Source organism: Lissotriton vulgaris, unplaced genomic scaffold (assembly GCF_964263255.1).
Source record: "Lissotriton vulgaris unplaced genomic scaffold, aLisVul1.2 SCAFFOLD_2741, whole genome shotgun sequence".
In the NCBI taxonomy this organism is placed as follows: Eukaryota; Metazoa; Chordata; class Amphibia; order Caudata; family Salamandridae; genus Lissotriton; species Lissotriton vulgaris.
The window spans coordinates 44,025-61,415 of NW_028244740.1; the positions used below are offsets into that span (position 1 = coordinate 44,025).

A 17,391-nucleotide genomic window follows, 5' to 3' on the forward strand; every position below is an offset into this window, starting at 1 on the left:
ACTACTGCACAAAGGTCATGGGGTATTATCTGCCATGAAACATAAAGCATGTATTGACTTTTGGTGGCTGGGAATGGATAGAGCTGTTGATAGATTGTGAGAGATTGTGTACCATGGACTAGCAGTGACAAGTCTCATACTGTCACAGAGACTCAGATTGTCTCTACCGCTTTTCCGAGTCGAGCCTGGGAAAAGTTAGCTATTGACATCTGTAGGCGTTTGATTGTTTAGGACAGGTAATAAAATATACTTTAGTATTAATAGATTAATTTCCAAGTGGCTGGACATAGCATTTATGAGGGAGATCAAAGCCAATCAGGTAATCTCTTTCTGAGGGGAGATTTTCAGAAGGGAGGGTTGTCCTGAAACTTTAGTATTAGACAATGGCCGGCAATTTACATCTGTGGAATTCACTGATTTTTTAAGGATGGAAGGTATCAAACATTACCAAATTGCAGTGTATCACCCTAGGGAAAATGGCTTAGTGGAGAGGTTCAACCGTGTACTGAGTGAATGTGTACAGCTGGCTTTGTGTGCAGGTTTGGAATGGAAAAAATAAATCAAAAATATGTTGTGAATTTATAGAACCACACAACACGCATGGCCCCCAAAGCCAATGACATTCATATCTTTTTTGAGTGCATAGAGTTGGTGGCATACTGGAAAGAGATTGGGGACTACCTGCGTAGGTTTTCGGTATAAATATCGTGGTCAATGGGCCCTTAGTCTTTTTTGCAGATGACTGTTCCTCAACAAAGAACCTGGCAGTCAAGGATAGAGGATTATTACTATGTCTTATCTTGCTGGCGCGCAGAGAAATTTGTCTGAAATGAAAAGACCCAAATCCCCCAAGAACAGAAGAATGGCTGAATTCAGCACTTGCAATGGCTCGCCTCGATCTTGCGAGCTCCAGCAGCACTTCAACCAGCCTCTGGCAACCTCTTATTATCATGGGCAGAGACTTGAGATTGTGTAGGTAACTAAGTGCAAAGGGACCCGGTCCTATGATTACACCTTAACCACTTGGATGCTATGGCTCCTCTGGATCTTCCATGTAATTTCCATTGAAATCAATGGAAACTCCATGACGAGTTACCCTTGTCATTAGCGGCGAAGAGGTTAAACTCGAGTGTAAGGAGTTGGTCGGGAGAAGTGCAGTTGGCCGGAGGGAGCACAGGTCCATAATAACGGTTGTAACACTCTGCAATATGCTTAAAGGTTAGATGAGGACAAAAAAAAGAAAGAAAAAAAAAAAAAAGAACCACACAACATTCAGTCGCGGATACAAATCCATTTTTCCTATTGTCTGGAAGAGTAGCAAGTACTACTGCTGTCCCTGCATGGATGGAAAGGACAGTTAAGTATAAGGTGGATCTTGAGTTATTGGAATGAAAGATTGGTGATTATCAGGATCAATATGAGCAAAGGCATAATGTAAGGGTGACAAAGTTATGGGTTCTCAATAAGGGAGAATAGGCTAGAGCACATTTGGAATGTCATAAAAAGGGGTTTTCCAAATGTCAATTCCCTAAACAAATCAGTGATGTGAAGGGGAAAAAAGTATTGTTGGAGGCAAAATGGTGGAATATGAGGAAGTTGGTAAAGTGCCATGCTTATTGAACCTGCGATGCGGAGTCGAGACAGTCAAACTACGAGTGGGATGTGTAGTAGAGACAGTCAAACTAAGAGTGGAAGTCCAATGGTTCCCTATCAGGGCGTTACCAGAAGTGTTTTGCCGTGGCTCAGGAAACCTCCTAAACATCTGGAAGGTTATGTATGCACTTAATAATACATATATGTTACCTTGTGTTATTTGCATGTATTGATATCAAACTTGAAGAATATTTATTATTATTTTTGGTTTTAGTGTTTTGTTTCCTTCCTGCTCGTATGTTGATGAGGTACAAAGGTAGTTTATTGTGATGATTATTTAAAATCTTACAACATTCCACACAAAACATTTAAAAGTTATATTCCAGTTTAAAATCATATAAAATATCATAAAAATTAACTTTACAATCCTTTAAGTATTTGCATTAATTAAGTCTCCGAGTTTCCTTTTAACTAACAGTAGGAACTTTACAAAGGAGGATTTTAAAATGATATCATTTGGGATCATAGAATTAATCACGGCCTGCCTGCATGACCGTATGCCGCGTGACTTGAGATGAGCTTTCAGCAATATTTTCCTCTCTTGAAGGAGTTCAGGGTAAATACACATAAGATGTTGAATGTCTTCCTCACCCCTGTTGCATAGTCTGCATAGCGTTTGGGTTTCTTGAAATTCCCATGGGGGAAGATGACATAGGCCTGGCATGCATCCGAATCTTGCTTTAAGGAGCACCTGCTTGTTTTTTTCCGTCCACGGGGTTATCAGATATTGTTGCATCTCCTTCTTTTTGTAACCGTTTAGCACGATCCAGGCGTGTTTCCTCTTGGTAAGGGTAGCCTTATCCTTTATGATGGATAGGTGGGCTGCAGTTTTATTAATGATTTTCTTGAATGATGACTTGGCTATATTCGTTTCCCATATAGACATGACCCCAAACTCATTGATTGCTTCTCTAAGATATAGAGCTGCAGAAGAATTAGTATCCTTATTTATTTCTATCCATAAGAGCATCGATATCTCGTTTTTCTGGTCACTTTTTATTTGATTCCAGACTTTATTAAAATGGCCTTTCCTAGCGAACTGTTGATTGGTTAGACCAAACTCCAACCTTACTTGCGCCGGGGAAGCGTTCACTGGGAGATGAAATAACACTCTGTATATTCTGGTTATGATTTTGTTCAAGATATCACGGTCTTTACCCATTAAGGCTTCACTGCCATAAGCAATAGTGGGCAGGAGTTTTGCACCGACAATGCTCAGGAGAGGACCATACGTCAGGGTTGGAAGCGACTTCTGCACAATTCTAAATGTTGATGATAAAATGTGTTCCTAGTTTAGCTAAGTAAGGTTTATCCATCTTAAGTTATTTATAACAAATGTTCTTGAAAAGGGGAGATATGTTGAATTTTCTCGAATATGGGAGAGATGTGTTTAATGGGGTCATTCGGAGGCCATTGCCATGTGACACGTGATAGAACCATGGACGTTTTGGAATGTGGGGAACTAAGCACTTCTGCCAGGGGATGATCTGTCGTACTGCTCTTAATAAAGTCCTTTACCTCAACTTTTTTGAGTGTCTAAGTGGGAACACTGGGTTCTGTTGCAGTACCAGCAATGACTGGAATAACCTACCTATCGAATTGAGGATGGAGCCGTCTGAAACCAGGTTCAGACAGAGGCTGAAAACCCATCTTTTCCCCAAGATAAATTCAGCATAGTACGCCCGTGTCCATTTGCTCACCCTCTGTGAGCTAAGCTGAAGAGATGTAGGTAGGGTTGTCAGCGCGGGGACGCACTGTTCTCTGTGCAACCAAGCGCTTAACAAATGTCATTAACTTAACTTAACTTAAACTACCCCGCCCCCACACACACACATACTTTTTGCCTGGCTTTGATGCAACTTTGACTGTAGAGTACTGGGTCCCTGCTGTCAAGGTTCCCTGTACCAATGCTCTTTGCCTAAAACTGGTCCACAATTGGCCTTTCAATCCCCTTGTAAGTACCTAGTAAAAGGTACAAGGGTAACTACAGCCTTGGGGCTGAAGAGGGTCCATAGGAACCCTCACCTAGACAATGCAGACTGCCACTGCAGAATGCATGGCCTGGTGCAGACAAAACAACAAAGTCAACATAACACACTACCTTTGTGCCAAGCAAACTAGCACTGCCTAAGATCTAGGTAAGTTACCCCTCTAGCAGGCATTACCAGCCCTGAGGCAGGGTGCACTATATACCAGGTGTGGGCATATCAGCATGAGCAGATATGTCACCCAATATTAGGGTATATTCTTTAGAACTGCACGTGCCAGGAAAACCATAGAGAGTACATGGACTGAGAACTTGACAACTTTTGTTACACAGCACCATGATAACTTCTCTGCACCAAAGCATATCCTGGGCAGAGGTCTCACACCGCCCCCCCCCCCCCCCCCCAGGATAGGCCAGTGCTCGAGAGGGGAAGCTTCAAAGGCCTGACGCCGCTGTAATGTGACACCCAGCCGTTGGCAGCCCACAGTTTACACCCCAATTTGGGTGGGAAAACCTAGAAAAATAGGAGGTGTTTCCACCTCTACCAACTCCACTCCTAAGTTGGGGGAGAAGAGGTGAGGCACAACTTTCAGTCCCAGCATCTTGAAGATGAGTGGCCTCCTCCAATCAGTGCTAGGTCTATGTCCCCTCCCATAGGAGGGTGTCATAACAGTGGTTGTAGTCACCCCAGGTAAGGTGCCCATTGGCCCTACCTACTACTCCCCTAAAATTCTTCCTAAATTAAGTATTTAGGTGGCTCCCCCAGACTTAGAAACTAGATCCAGACTATGACTATGACTAAACTATGACCTAAGAAGAAAGAAGGCACCCCTGCAGAGAACACTAAAGACGAGGACTGCCTTGGCCCCAGCCTACTGGCCTGTCTCCAGCTTCAACGACCCTACGACACGTCTTGCAGCCAGCAATCTCATTGGAGGACTGCTGCATTTCAAAAAGACTCCAATCTCAAATGGACAACTGACCTGTCCAGAAGAAACCTACTACAAGAGCTCCAGATCCAGCTGCCCACTCTGCACCCGAGGCCCATGGCCAGAGTCAGAGTGACCCACCTGCCCAGCGAAGTCTCTCCGGCATTCCGGCATTCCTGACCTTGAGTCCATTTTTGGCTGACCTCTCCTGGACTCAACAACGATGCCTGCAGCCTGAATCCAGAGGCTCTCCTGGACCGCGACCACATTTGTTAAGAAGATTCTGACGCCTAAAGGCACCCCTGTACCCGAAGCCCTTGCGCCTTGGTGAGCTGAATCAACGGTGCCCCTGCAACCCCCTACATCTCTTCTTACCTCTGCTGTTATTGGTCTCCCTCCTGCAACCTCCAGTACGATACCTGCAGCCTTTGTCAAAAACAGAATATCCAATGAAAAACATTGGGCGATCAATACTGAAATGTCACCCTGCACCCGGCCGCCCCTGTGCCCCTGGTGGTGCATGTTTCGTGCTGCTTTAACCCCTAAAGCTAGGCCCCTGCAACCAATTTACTAACTTGCAAGTAGTGTGGCTTTGAGCACACCGACTCTCTATTGAAACGAACTGGGCTGAACTAAGATTTTGACCTCAGCACCAGGCAAACCATGTACCGCTAGTGGTGCAGTTTTGGTGCTCACCTGACCCTTGCTTCTTACTTACCTTTGGTCCCAAAGACTGGAACTGTAAGTTGTGCACTTACCTGCATAACCGCATTATTGTTTTCCTCTGTAAGATAACATTAAACTGCTCAGAAATTGCACTTTGAACTTTTGAAAGAGAAAAGTATTTTTGATTAAAAACGTACTTACCTTATTGGAAGATCTTGGTCTTAAAATAAAGTACAAACAAAGTTTATTTTTCTAAAATTGGTGTGGATCTCTTTGAGTCGTGCGTCAGTTATTGGTTATTTATGTACAATAAATGTCTTACACTCCTCTGTGTTAAGCCTAAGGCGGCTCACGCACACTCCCATAAATAGAGGAACTTGGGGATACATTGAGCCCTGTACACTTTTGGGGAACACCTGGACTCTGTGCAGGGTATAGCCATCTAGTGGCATACCATATACAGACCCAGCTTCCTACTGTCTATCTTTAGAAAAATTTAAAATCATTATCTTTCTTAGGCAGTGCTCAATTTGTGAATGTTCTCAGCTGTATATACTGTAATACTTTTATAACTCATTAATCTGAAGTCCAATTTGTTTCAAATGTCATTTAGCTAGTTTAATCTATTGATACAAGTATACATAACATGGATATATTTTAGAAGAATGTAAATTTGTTAAAGTATTATGAATTGTTTAAGGTTTTTAGAAATCATTCTGAAAATAAAATTAAACATTTAAAAGGTAAGCTAATGTACAGATATCACTCTGGGGGCTCTGTCTACGATAAAGTATTTTACAAAAGTGTGAGCTTTTAGAAATCAGCTACACAATCTCCATTACTGTGAGCATTATGATTACTGTGAGCTTTATGAATATGACAATAGCATATTGAGCATCGCATAAAGGTTACCAATAAAGCACAGATACAGTAGAGAATGTCATTATGAAAAAACTTCTTAACTCAAAAGATCCATTTGATCAAGAGCCAAGTGCGGACTAGTGCAGGAAGTCTAAAGACAGAACAGAAAAGGAACACAAAGAGAAGGATAACCTGAGCCCTCTGGGAGCGCAGCCATGTATCAAGTGCGCGCTGCCTGTGTTATTAAAAATGTATCCTGTCCCTCGGGGACGGGGTGGGTCACGAAATTAGGTTCAAGTCTGCATTTGCCGTACAGCTGTTACAAACATGTAAATTACTTGCCATCGAGAGTTAAATATAGCCATCATCGAACTCAAAAAAATACCCTTCCAAACCATCCGTCGAAAAAATAAACCACACCCGGTGATGAAAGGAGAGCGAATGGGTCGTTACCTAGTGACAGAAGAGTCTGGTAATTGTCAGTCATGACGTCCTTGTAGAGGTCCCGCTGCCAGCCGTCCAGGTTCCGCCACTCCTCCTCCGAAAAGTAGACCGCGATGTCACTGAACGTCACCTGGTCCTGGAAGCACAAACGCCACACACTGTTACCGAAGGACACTGCACCGAGTCTAGTTTCAGTAGTCGCTCTCGAAGTCATGCATGGTCATCTGTTAGAAGAGAGGTGCATTTTTGTACAGCAGGAGTGAGGGGCAGAGCTGAGAAGATGTCAAGAGACAGGCCCATCTACATGGATAAAAGGGGCGGGGGATAAACATGCGGCAGGGGACATACTTCTGTGGAACAGAGGCGTGGACCGCAGAGGGAAATGGGCGGAGCACAAAGACGCGAGGGAAGGGCAAACTGCGAGGCATGTGGACAGCAGATAAGTGAAGCGAGCCAGATAGCTGCGAGGGGTGGTAGGGAAGGCTGTAAAGCCAAGGAGTGAAAACAGTGGCAGAAGAAAGAACCGGGACGCAGTGGCAGGAGTCAGGGCTGCCGAGCGGGGAGGGACATACCGTGAGAGGGATATAGCACGAAGTGATGCGAAATAACAGGAGCACAGTGCCACTACTGTTAATTGTTTAATATTATTACACATTCCTGCTTATTAAAAGGGATATGTTATGAGTTGGCACATGAACTGCATCCTCATACCATATAGAACAGGGCGAAAATACATCTTTTATTGTATCACCGACAGGGTGGGGCTAAAGAAGGACTAGCACTTAAACTTAGAAGTTGGAGCCTAATGTTGATCAAGAAGATGGATGAGTCTGGGAACTTCCTATGAGATTTACAAAGGGGTCACAATATTCTAACCTCTCTAATTTTTGAAAGGTGGTTAGGTGTATAACAACTGTGTTCAGTTTTAGCAGATGAGTGGAGGCATAGAAGCAGTCCTATACAGCAATACAACACTACTGCTTTAAAAAGTGAAACTTGTTTTTTTCTCTCCAGATTCTGCAACAAATGTTAAAGCATATTCGCCTTTGAACATCAAAAGCAATCGAGAAACAAAATAAACATTATCTGGATTGGTCTCTTAAGGGTCCTTAACTACCTTCCACTGCCTATAGCAATCAGGTTGCTACTGGACAGCCAAGTGTACCTCCTGTAATCCCAGCTTGGTGCCAATTTCGGACAAAAAAAATAAGAAGGCTGCCCAGGAAATAGCAGTGGGGACAGCATTTGTCAGTAATTTTCAAATAACAATTACACCACGATGATAATCAGTAAAATGAAGGTGCCTTACTATAAATACTCAGTATTTTTTCAATTTCAACGTGTTATAATGAAGGCTCCCTGTTTTCAGTTTTTACTGATTTTTACAGTTCAATACAGACTGAACACATTTATTTTCTTGTCTGTATTTATTTTTAAGAGGATTAAAACAGAAATTGGGTTTCTTTTAGAGTAATTCTAAACACGGTCTGCCATGACTGCAAGGCAAATAGCTGTGTGGATTGATAGGCAAGGGGGGAGGGGGGGGGGGGGGGGTTAAACAATAAAGGAATTTTAGTAAAGAGGCTTTAACAGCAGTAGATGTGCACAAGGTTGATACAGAAATGTGCATATTTTCATATAAGTGCATTGATTGATCTTCTGCTTGTGTTTACAGCATTTAAAACATGGCAGACATTCAAGCACGAGTGCATATTTATCGGTTAAATAAATGTGGAAATATACTAATTTCAGCTTCATTTTTCCACAAAACCAAAAATGAATATGGATAAATACAGACAGAAATGTCCCAAAAAATAAAAACCACTAATCGGGAGATCGGGAGATAGATAGATAGATAGATAGATAGATAGATAGATACACACACAACAGGTTGCCCCTGATGAAAACGCCACACACTTGGAGAGGTTTACTCCTTTTATTGCAGGTTGCAGACATAGGCAGTCCCAAAATTTCAGGCACATCTATATCGCCAAACGCGTTTCCGACAGCCCTCTGTCCTTGATCACTGGCATTAGAACAAAGTCACGGCTGCCATTCGGGAATTACTAATAAATACTGAGTCCCGCCCCAGTGGACGTGTGCCCCAAGGCTTGCTGGTTCTCGTAGTACCCCATGATAAATCCACAGTGGGTGCTGCAGTGAATTGCTAAATTTCAATACAAATCTTTACCCATGTGGGTTCCTTCGAATTGAGGCTTACTGCATGCGCTGCCATAATTAAATCCCACAGATAATGGGCTCTCCAGTCCTTGTCGCGTGCCGATTTTGCAGCATCGCAGGTCCACTAATGAACAGCAGGGCGTTTTCGCGGCTAGGCGTACCGCTCAAAATCCAAACACAACAGGTTGCCCCTGATGAAAACGCCACGCACTTGGATAGGTTTACTCCTTTTATTGCAGGTTGCAGAGACAAGCGGTCCCCAAATTCCAGGCACATCTGTATCGCCAAACGCGTTTCCGACAGACCTCTGTCCTTGATCACTGGCATTAGAACGAAGTCACGGCTGCCATTCGGGAATGACTAATAAATACAGAGTCCCGCCCCAGTGGGCGTGTGCCCCAAGGCTTGCTGGTTCTCGTAGTCCCACAATGCTGCAAAATCGGCACGCGACAAGAACTGGAGACAAAGTGTAAACTATTTTTACGATTTGCAACAAGTAAATATGCTCCGGAGCTTGGCATGGCTTTGGTTATGAACATACATTAACAAGCATGTGCAATGCAATAGGACTCGCATTTAAGCAAGACCTATTAAATTGCATCACGGAAAACGGTATGGGGAGCATGGACAACAGGAGTGCGGTCGGGGGAGGGGGGAGAAGGGGGCGAGAATGCAAAGACAGAGTAGTGCTCACAGTCTAAATAAAACGTACCGTACTGTGTAGTATTCGAAGTAAAGGGGCCTGCACCCATGGGAGGGTACAAATGGCGACATGGCCATTATAAGGAGGGACTAACAAGCCTCATAATCAATCAGACGGCAGCATTTCGAAATACAATGACACAAGCCAATAAAAAACATGGGCGCAGAATGGGCGGAGTTTCCACTCCATCCTCCATTACTGTATGCCTCGCGAGCAGCACATGCGCTCTGCCGCTATAAGCTTGACCTAAAAATGGGAATACTCAGCAACAAGATGGGGGATTTTCTTTTTTGTGATATAAACTTAAAAGAGCAAGTACAAGCATACAACACTTTAAAAATATTCCAGCCCAGCCTAAACAATAAAAGCAAACAAAATTGTCAACAAAAAAAACAATACAAAAAAGTTTGTAAAAACTTCATTCAAGTAGAAGATCAGAACGAACAATTGCATAGAATCTCTAAACAAACAAATGCCCATGTTTTTTCCCTGTAGAAAAGCGACTGTACTATGCGGGAGACAGAAAAGGGAGACACTAAAATACCACAGGTAGAGTGGCGTTCCTGGAAGGACGAGGTGGAGGAGGAACGGGCGGGCAGATAGTCCTGGCATTCCAACAGCAAACGTCCCGCCCCACCTCCTTGGGCCCACAACCAGCACAGCCAGCAAAACAGACACTGCCCTCCTGTTCGACCTAGGAATAGGGTTGTTCCAATTTATATTTTGTGTTTTACTTACTCTTGCTTTCCCTAAGAGTATTTACTATTTCTAAAGTGAGGTGTTTCTGCAATTTTTTCATGCAACATATTACTTGCATAGTGTGTAGTTTGACAAGAGTCGCCCCAATGCAGCTGTGTGAGCTCAGGATGTGGGTGGGCCAAACAGAGCTTTGGAGTTTAGCCAGAATGCAGTGCAAATTTCTCGGTGCCCATCAGTTGGTCATAAAGTGGTTTGTAATACATGCTTACCCAATTCTTAGTCTCTTTGCAGAGGCCACAGAATAATGGTCAGTTGTGAGAACTGTAATTTTATGATTATATGCGAAAGTGTCTGAAGGAGGTACACAGCTGTCAAAATAATGACAAGGAAGAAAATACAGTGCTTATAGGTGAGTGGGTGCGTTGCAAGGCTGCAACTAGATCTGAAGTTCAGAGGGGAAGGGGGCCTACATGACAACCAATAGAGGCGGGCTAACACTTCAAACAATGGGGCAGAGCTATCCTTAGTCAATATTAGAAACTAGAATGATAAATAGTGCATTTTAAACATACAATGTAAAACCGAATACAATTAGAACAAACGTTATAATACATTTGACAATGTTTATAAGCCACTGACAGCGAAGTTGATTTATAAGTTGCGGAAAGGGAACTCCGTCGCAGTGGTAATTGAGTACCCTTGCTGCCAACACAGAGATCCACCCTGCTCGATTCTAAATGCAGGCGGACAATAGGTTTGGCTACATTGGTGTCTACGCCATCATCGCCAAACGCAAACTTCTCAGATGGCCTGATGGAATGAGGGCCGTCTAACTGGATATATATTTGTCTGCCAAAACAGAATGGGCTGACACATACCATTTTTTTCTGTCAGTCACCACCAGGCAAACCCTGCGGTAAAGGACAGAAAAAACAAAGAATGCCCCCCTTGCCATGAGGAGATGACTCCCATAGCAAGGGGGGCATTTCTTTTTTTTTTTTTTTTTAAAGTCCTGCTTTGCGATTTTCTTTTCGAAAATAAAAACAAGCATTTGCAATGCAATAGGTCTCGCATTAGGAAAGTTTGAGCTATTGGTATTGTAAATGACAAATTTGTTATTTAGGTTTTGTTTTTGAAAAAAGCGAAATTAAAAGCTTTGTCATTTACAATGCCAATAGTTATAACTTTCGCAAATGTGACACCTATAGCATTTGTAATGCAATATGTGTTGTATTTACGTGACTTACATGCATTGATATTACAAATAACAATGGCTTTTAATTTTTTTCAATAATTAATACTTAAATAAAAGTTATTGTAATTTATAATGGCAATAGCTTAAAGTTTTGTAAATAACTTTTGCGAAGATTATGTTCAGTGTATTTTATTGTGACAAAAATCCAAGAACAGAAGTGAAATAATAATTTTTTTTGTGACATTTGTAATAAAGTTTGAAACATTGAGAGAACATATTTGAATCAGTTGTTGTTGAATGGTTGCACAGATTGATGCTGTGGTGGCTCTGAATGATGTTGTGGCGGCGGCGACGAGTGATGCTGTGGCGTTCAGTGATGCTGTGGTAGCGCATAGTGATGTTGTGGTGCCCCTGAGTGATGGAGTGGGACAGATGGATGGGATGGATGGATGGAGTGGGGGGATGGATGGGATGGATGGATGGAGTGGGACAGATGGATGGGATGGATGGATGGAGTGGGGGGATGGATGGGATGGATGGATGGAGTGGGGGGATGGATGGGATGGATGGATGGAGTGGGGGGATGGATGGGATGAATGGAGTGGGGGATGGAGTGGGGAATGGATGGATGGAGTGGGGGGATGGATGGATGGATGGATGGAGTGGGGGGGATGGATGGATGGAGTGGGGGGGATGGATGGATGGAGTGGGGGATGGATGGAGTGGGATGGATGGATGGATGGAGTGGGATGGATGGAGTGGGGGGATGGATGGAGTTGGGGGGGATGGATGGAGTGGGATGGATGGAGTGGGATGGATGGAGTGGGATGGATGGAGTGGGGGAGGGGATGGATGGAGTGGGGGAGGATGGATGGAGTGGGGGGGAAGGATGGATGTAGTGGGGGGGGAAGGATGGATGGAGTGGGGGGGAAGGATGGATGGAGTGGGGGGAAGGATGGATGGAGTGGGGGGAAGGATGGATGGAGTGGGGGGAAGGATGGATGGAGTGGGGGGAAGGATGGATGGAGTGGGGGGGAAGGATGGATGGAGTGGGGGAGATGGATGGAGTGGGGGAGATGGATGGAGTGGGGGGGATGGATGGAGTGGGGGGGATGGATGGAGTGGGGGGGATGGATGGAGTGGGGGGGATGGATGGAGTGGGGGGGATGGATGGAGTGGGGGGGATGGATGGATGGAGTGGGGGGATGGATGGATGGAGTGGGGGGGATGGATGGATGGAGTGGGGGGGATGGATGGATGGAGTGGGGGGGATGGATGGATGGATGGAGTGGGGGATGTAGTGCCTTAAAACGGCTCTTCATTTGTGATGCGTGATGTGAGCATAAGACAAGCAAACATTATGCGCTAAAGTAGTCTGGCATGAGAAACACAATGTTTTAGCTTCAGAGCGCAGTAGGTGATGTAAGAGGAGCCACAAAGAAAGCGGTCTGTGCTGCAGAGGAAGATGTGGCTCGCATTTTAACTCCCATTTTAAAATGATTTCCAACCTTGTGACCTCCAACTGGAAACTTGAGTGGACCAGATGCATTTTTATTTGCGACGCTTAAAAAGACAAGCAAACCTTTTAAATCTAGATGCAGCGGTGAAGTAATGCACGGGACTGGAAAATACAATTTAGTGATCGCTCTTTGCATAATGGCAGGACAGTGGGGGATGTAGTGTCTCTCCTCTCCTTATCATTCAACTCACTCTGGGGTCAAAGGTCCAGAGCCAGCTGTCAACAAGGAATGTAACAAGCTCTTGGCATTGCTGTGGGGAGGAGAAATGCGCAAGACAGCCTGGCGGCCGTGAAAAGTGTGAAGCAGGGGGCGGGGGAGCCCTTAGAAGTGAAGCTCTCTGAGGAAGGCTGCTCGGGCAGGCCAATGTGATACTATGAGGACCTACAAACACTGGAGAAGAGTGCCTTCTCCCTAACCAAATGCGGAGATCCCCTGGAGTGCACAGAGCGAAGATCCTACACACAGCGATGAACAGAGTGACTAAGAATGTCAATAGTGTAGTGTTGGACCTGTCCAGGCCTGGCTTCAATCCCCACTTGGAGTCACACAGCAGCTTTGCATGTTACAGCTAGGCAACCCTTGTACATGGTGCGTGAGGGTCATGCAAGCTGAAGTCTGAAGTGACTTCTCGTTATAATGCACTCCTATCAGCTGCCATATACATTCCACCATCAGACTGAATTCGGACTGCAGCCTGAAGGTAGTGACTACTGCTCGAGCCATGTCAGCCTCTCCAGACTACAACGCTAAAAAAAAAAAAAAGAACTGACTTGCAGCTTTGTGAAGCGACAGGTGACTTGCCAGTTCCCTGCAATGTGATATTCTGAGAATGAGTAAATGGGTAACACTAAACAGTGTACCTAATTTTTGTGCGAGGCAACATACGCTGTACAGTTTTCCTAATCATAAGGGGAAACTGCTCTCCAGGAAGTCGGTAAGAAGCCAAAGAAATGGAGCACGAGACAGAATCTCCATTATTAGAGTAATAGGTAATAAAGGGAAGGTGGTATATGGTTTCTAAAAACAACAATTACACTGTTCATGTCCATTTTCTTTCACATTGAAGGCAGTTTTCCAGATCTCGCGATAAAGGATTGGTTGTTGTTCACAAGGGAATCTATATCGAGTATGCGACTTCAAGCACAGGCCGGAGCCCAGTATTTGTAAAACACAAACTAATCACCCCTAAGGGTCTCAAGGCGCTGGGGGCCGTTGGGAAGATTACGCGAGCTAGTGCTATTGCCCAAAGTCTCATGGTATTGGGCTGAGCTGCCGCCGGCAATTGAATGTGAGCCTGTGCGCCGGAGTCGGCCGCTCTGGCCACTGCGCCACACCTATCCCTGCCAGCCAGAATCAGTCGCAGAAGCTAGCCAATTGCAGAAACATCCTTACCGTGGTGCTCCGAGATGGAATGCCTTTAAAAAACAAAACTGTTCACTCAAAAACAGATACAGACATACAAAAACAAATACTAAAAACAGAGTGAGAGTTGATCAGTAGAACGGGGTCTTGGAAAGAAAGCACTAAAAACTGCGGCTGTCGCAGCATTAGACTACACATCAAATGTAGCTTTAAGCGTAATAGACCATCCATGAATTACCTATGTAGCGTCATGCAGTCTCTTCCAGGCTTTGGAGGGCCATACAACAGTAGGAGTTTAGAATGGTCGCTGTACCAGTTCTCAAACACACTAAGGGAGGAAGTGCTATCCACAGAGGGCAGATGCAATGATCAGGAAACAGGAGAGTATCACGGTTTCCAAGCAACTGAGTTCTACAACAATTAGAGTTTCTAAAACACTCAGATGTAAGCCCTCTACAAGGCACCTTCATGGCTTCTACGAGTAACCAGAACAGCACAGTCCAATTATTAGAGGAAGGAACCTTAAGCAATTTGAGATTGCAATTGTCCTAATTGGCGGCAAACCCCGGGGCAAATATTTGGATGCATTAAAACAGAGGTGGGCGAGCCAAAGACAGCTCGATCCAGGCTCGAGCCTGAAGTCTGGCTCACCACAAGGTCCTGTTGGAACTTCCAGCCCATAACTAACCGAGATTTCAAGTGGTTTCTGTCTGTCACCACACCTCTACCCAGAATGTGGCATTACAGCCAGAGCTGCCGACTTTGAAACTGGAGAACCAGGTTCCAGTCAGGCGTCAGCACAACAACCTGTAATTCTAGGCAAATCACTTAATCTCCTAGTGTCTTTAAAAATGAATACAACTAATAATGTAATCGGTGCTCACATAAAAGCGCTCCAATATCTTCAGGACACGCTCACACTGTATAAAAAAAAAAATCAGACAAATGTACCAAGAGTTAAAAACAAAATGTTAACATAGTAAATGAAAGACAATTAGATAATCATTTAGTGGCAGAGAATTTTGATAAATCGCAGCTTTTCAGCCTAAATTGTGTGATCTTAAGAAAATATTTTATTTCGCCTAATCTCGTTTTCTTGATTATCGCTGAAAAAAGCACTTTCAAAAATGGGAGATCAAAATACTAGTTGTACAAAAACCTATTGCGTTTTAGTTAATAACGTTGCTCTATAATAATTTGGGCCACATACAAGGTTTACATGACAACTGCTTTGCCTGGTATTTCACTAATGGTTTATGGTTTAAAACGATCACTTAAGAAAGTACCTATCAGTGCAACAAATTACTTTACATATTAATAACAAAGCTTCCACATGTCAATACACCTTTCGGACTTCTGAAGAGCCTGTCATTTCAAGTGACATTTGCTGTATGGTTTACATAGCAAACATTGTCGGGGCTTGGCTCCTGTATGGGCTCTGAGAGTCGAGCCAGTGCTCGACTTGGCTTTCCCTGTTAATTTGTTGGCTCGGCCTCATCAAACATAGTACGTTAACGAGGGATGCAGCAACCTCTAGACTGTCATTCCAAAAGACCAGGCCAAACAATATGGAGGCCTGCTGTGCGTAAAAATGGCTGGAGGCCTTGGCACCCCTGATATCGCCAGCAGGGAGCCTTTCATGCCTCTGGGCGCAAGGTGCTCTGTGGGATGCAATCTCCTCACCATCCACTGCCCGGCTGACGAGAACCTCCAGGCCCAACATCACTTGGCAGAAGAATCCTCCAAGACCACATACTTAATATATACGATTATAAAGTGCCTAGCGCACGAAACAGAAGTTAAAGAACTTGTGCAGAAAAAGAAAGTTGGATCTTTACCAGGTAAATATGGGAGGATGGATAGTGGTGCCTAAAAGTCCATTCTCTTTAGTCAGTGTAGGTATAAACGCAGCCGGGCACGCAGCCCACAAAGGGCGACAGAGTAGACAACGTTGTAGTGTTGCTCTCTAGATTGATACACAGGGCATTGGTACAGATGCCGCCTTCACCCGCCCTCTATTGCCTCATGGTCTGATGAGGCAACGGAGGTCTAAGCAGCGGGCATAGACACGCATGAGATGGTGAGCTCATTCGCCAGGCACGAGCAGGTCCCGAGAAGGAGCCGATAGACGATAAGAAACGCTATGCATGAGCAAAGCTCGCGCTCACAGCGGGCTCCCATGGTTTCTGCGCTATGAAGGAGTCTCTCAGCCCAGGCGGGACTCCGCATCTGACAGCTAGTTCAACCGGAAAAGCCCGGGCCCGTCTCTGTGCCTTGCAAGCGAAAGCCTGAGGGAGCCCGAGCCAGTGAGAGGCTCGGAGATCGCGTCAGGTTACAGTGCCTGCTCTTAAGCCTCTTTCCTTGCATGCTACATCTTCAACATACTCAGTCTATTTGTTGGTTGTTGCAGATTTATATTGCTCGAACTCGACACGAAGGTATAATGTTTATGTTAGATAAGGCGCTTTGATATCTATAAAATAAATAAAATAGTGGTATTTAAATACTTATTTGCGTAAATACTGGGAGAGACCAACACACCTGACATTCTTCTAGTGTTTGCATATCTCTTCTATACAGAGACTAAACGAAGAACAGCGAATTCAGAGCTTAAATGCAATCACCCAAGAATCCCTACCTACGTGCAATCCAGCCATTCCACATTGCTTCTAATGCAGAAGCAAGCACAAACAAAACAACCCGAGCACTGGCAGTAGAACCAGAAAATGCAATTGCGGTTTCCAGCTTTTAAAAAGACAGGCATGCCCAGATTACAAAAAAGACTCAGCCCTGACTCAAGTGAACAAGCTCTTGGCATGGCTGTGGGGAGGGGGGGGGGGGGGGGGGGGGGAATGCGAGACACAGCCTGGCGGCCGTGAAGTGTGAAGCAGTGGGCGGGGGAGCCCTTTGAAGTGAAACTCTCCGAGGGAAAAGCGTGTGCTTGTGTTCACGTGAACTGTCGGAAATCCTCCTGATGGTTTGAGAACTTATTTTGCACACTAAAATTCGACCCTATCCATTCCTTGCGGAATGGGATAGGTTCGACCTAAAAAGTAAGGTGCAAGGCTCCGTCATGTTGACAGAGCCCTGCACCAAACAGCAAAAAGCATTGACGGCAGTTCCTGGAAATGCTTGAGAAATCAGCTTGGCAGTCATTTCTAAATCTACATTAGTGTGATGGAGTAATTTAG

At 44.6% G+C, this 17,391-nt stretch overlaps 1 protein-coding gene across 1 annotated transcript in view; it reads right to left on the reverse strand.

Annotated features, from left to right (window-relative positions):
• Positions 1-6,233: 6,233 nt before the first annotated feature.
• Positions 6,234-17,391, reverse strand: part of LOC147667142 (zinc finger protein 436-like) — a 74,478-nt gene continuing 63,320 nt past the window's right edge. The window contains exons 2-3 of the mRNA XM_086948894.1: positions 6,550-6,676; positions 6,234-6,247 (exon numbers count right to left, since the gene is read on the reverse strand). Coding sequence (XP_086805020.1) covers positions 6,234-6,247; positions 6,550-6,676 — 141 coding nt within the window. The remainder of the gene's footprint in view (positions 6,248-6,549; positions 6,677-17,391) is intronic.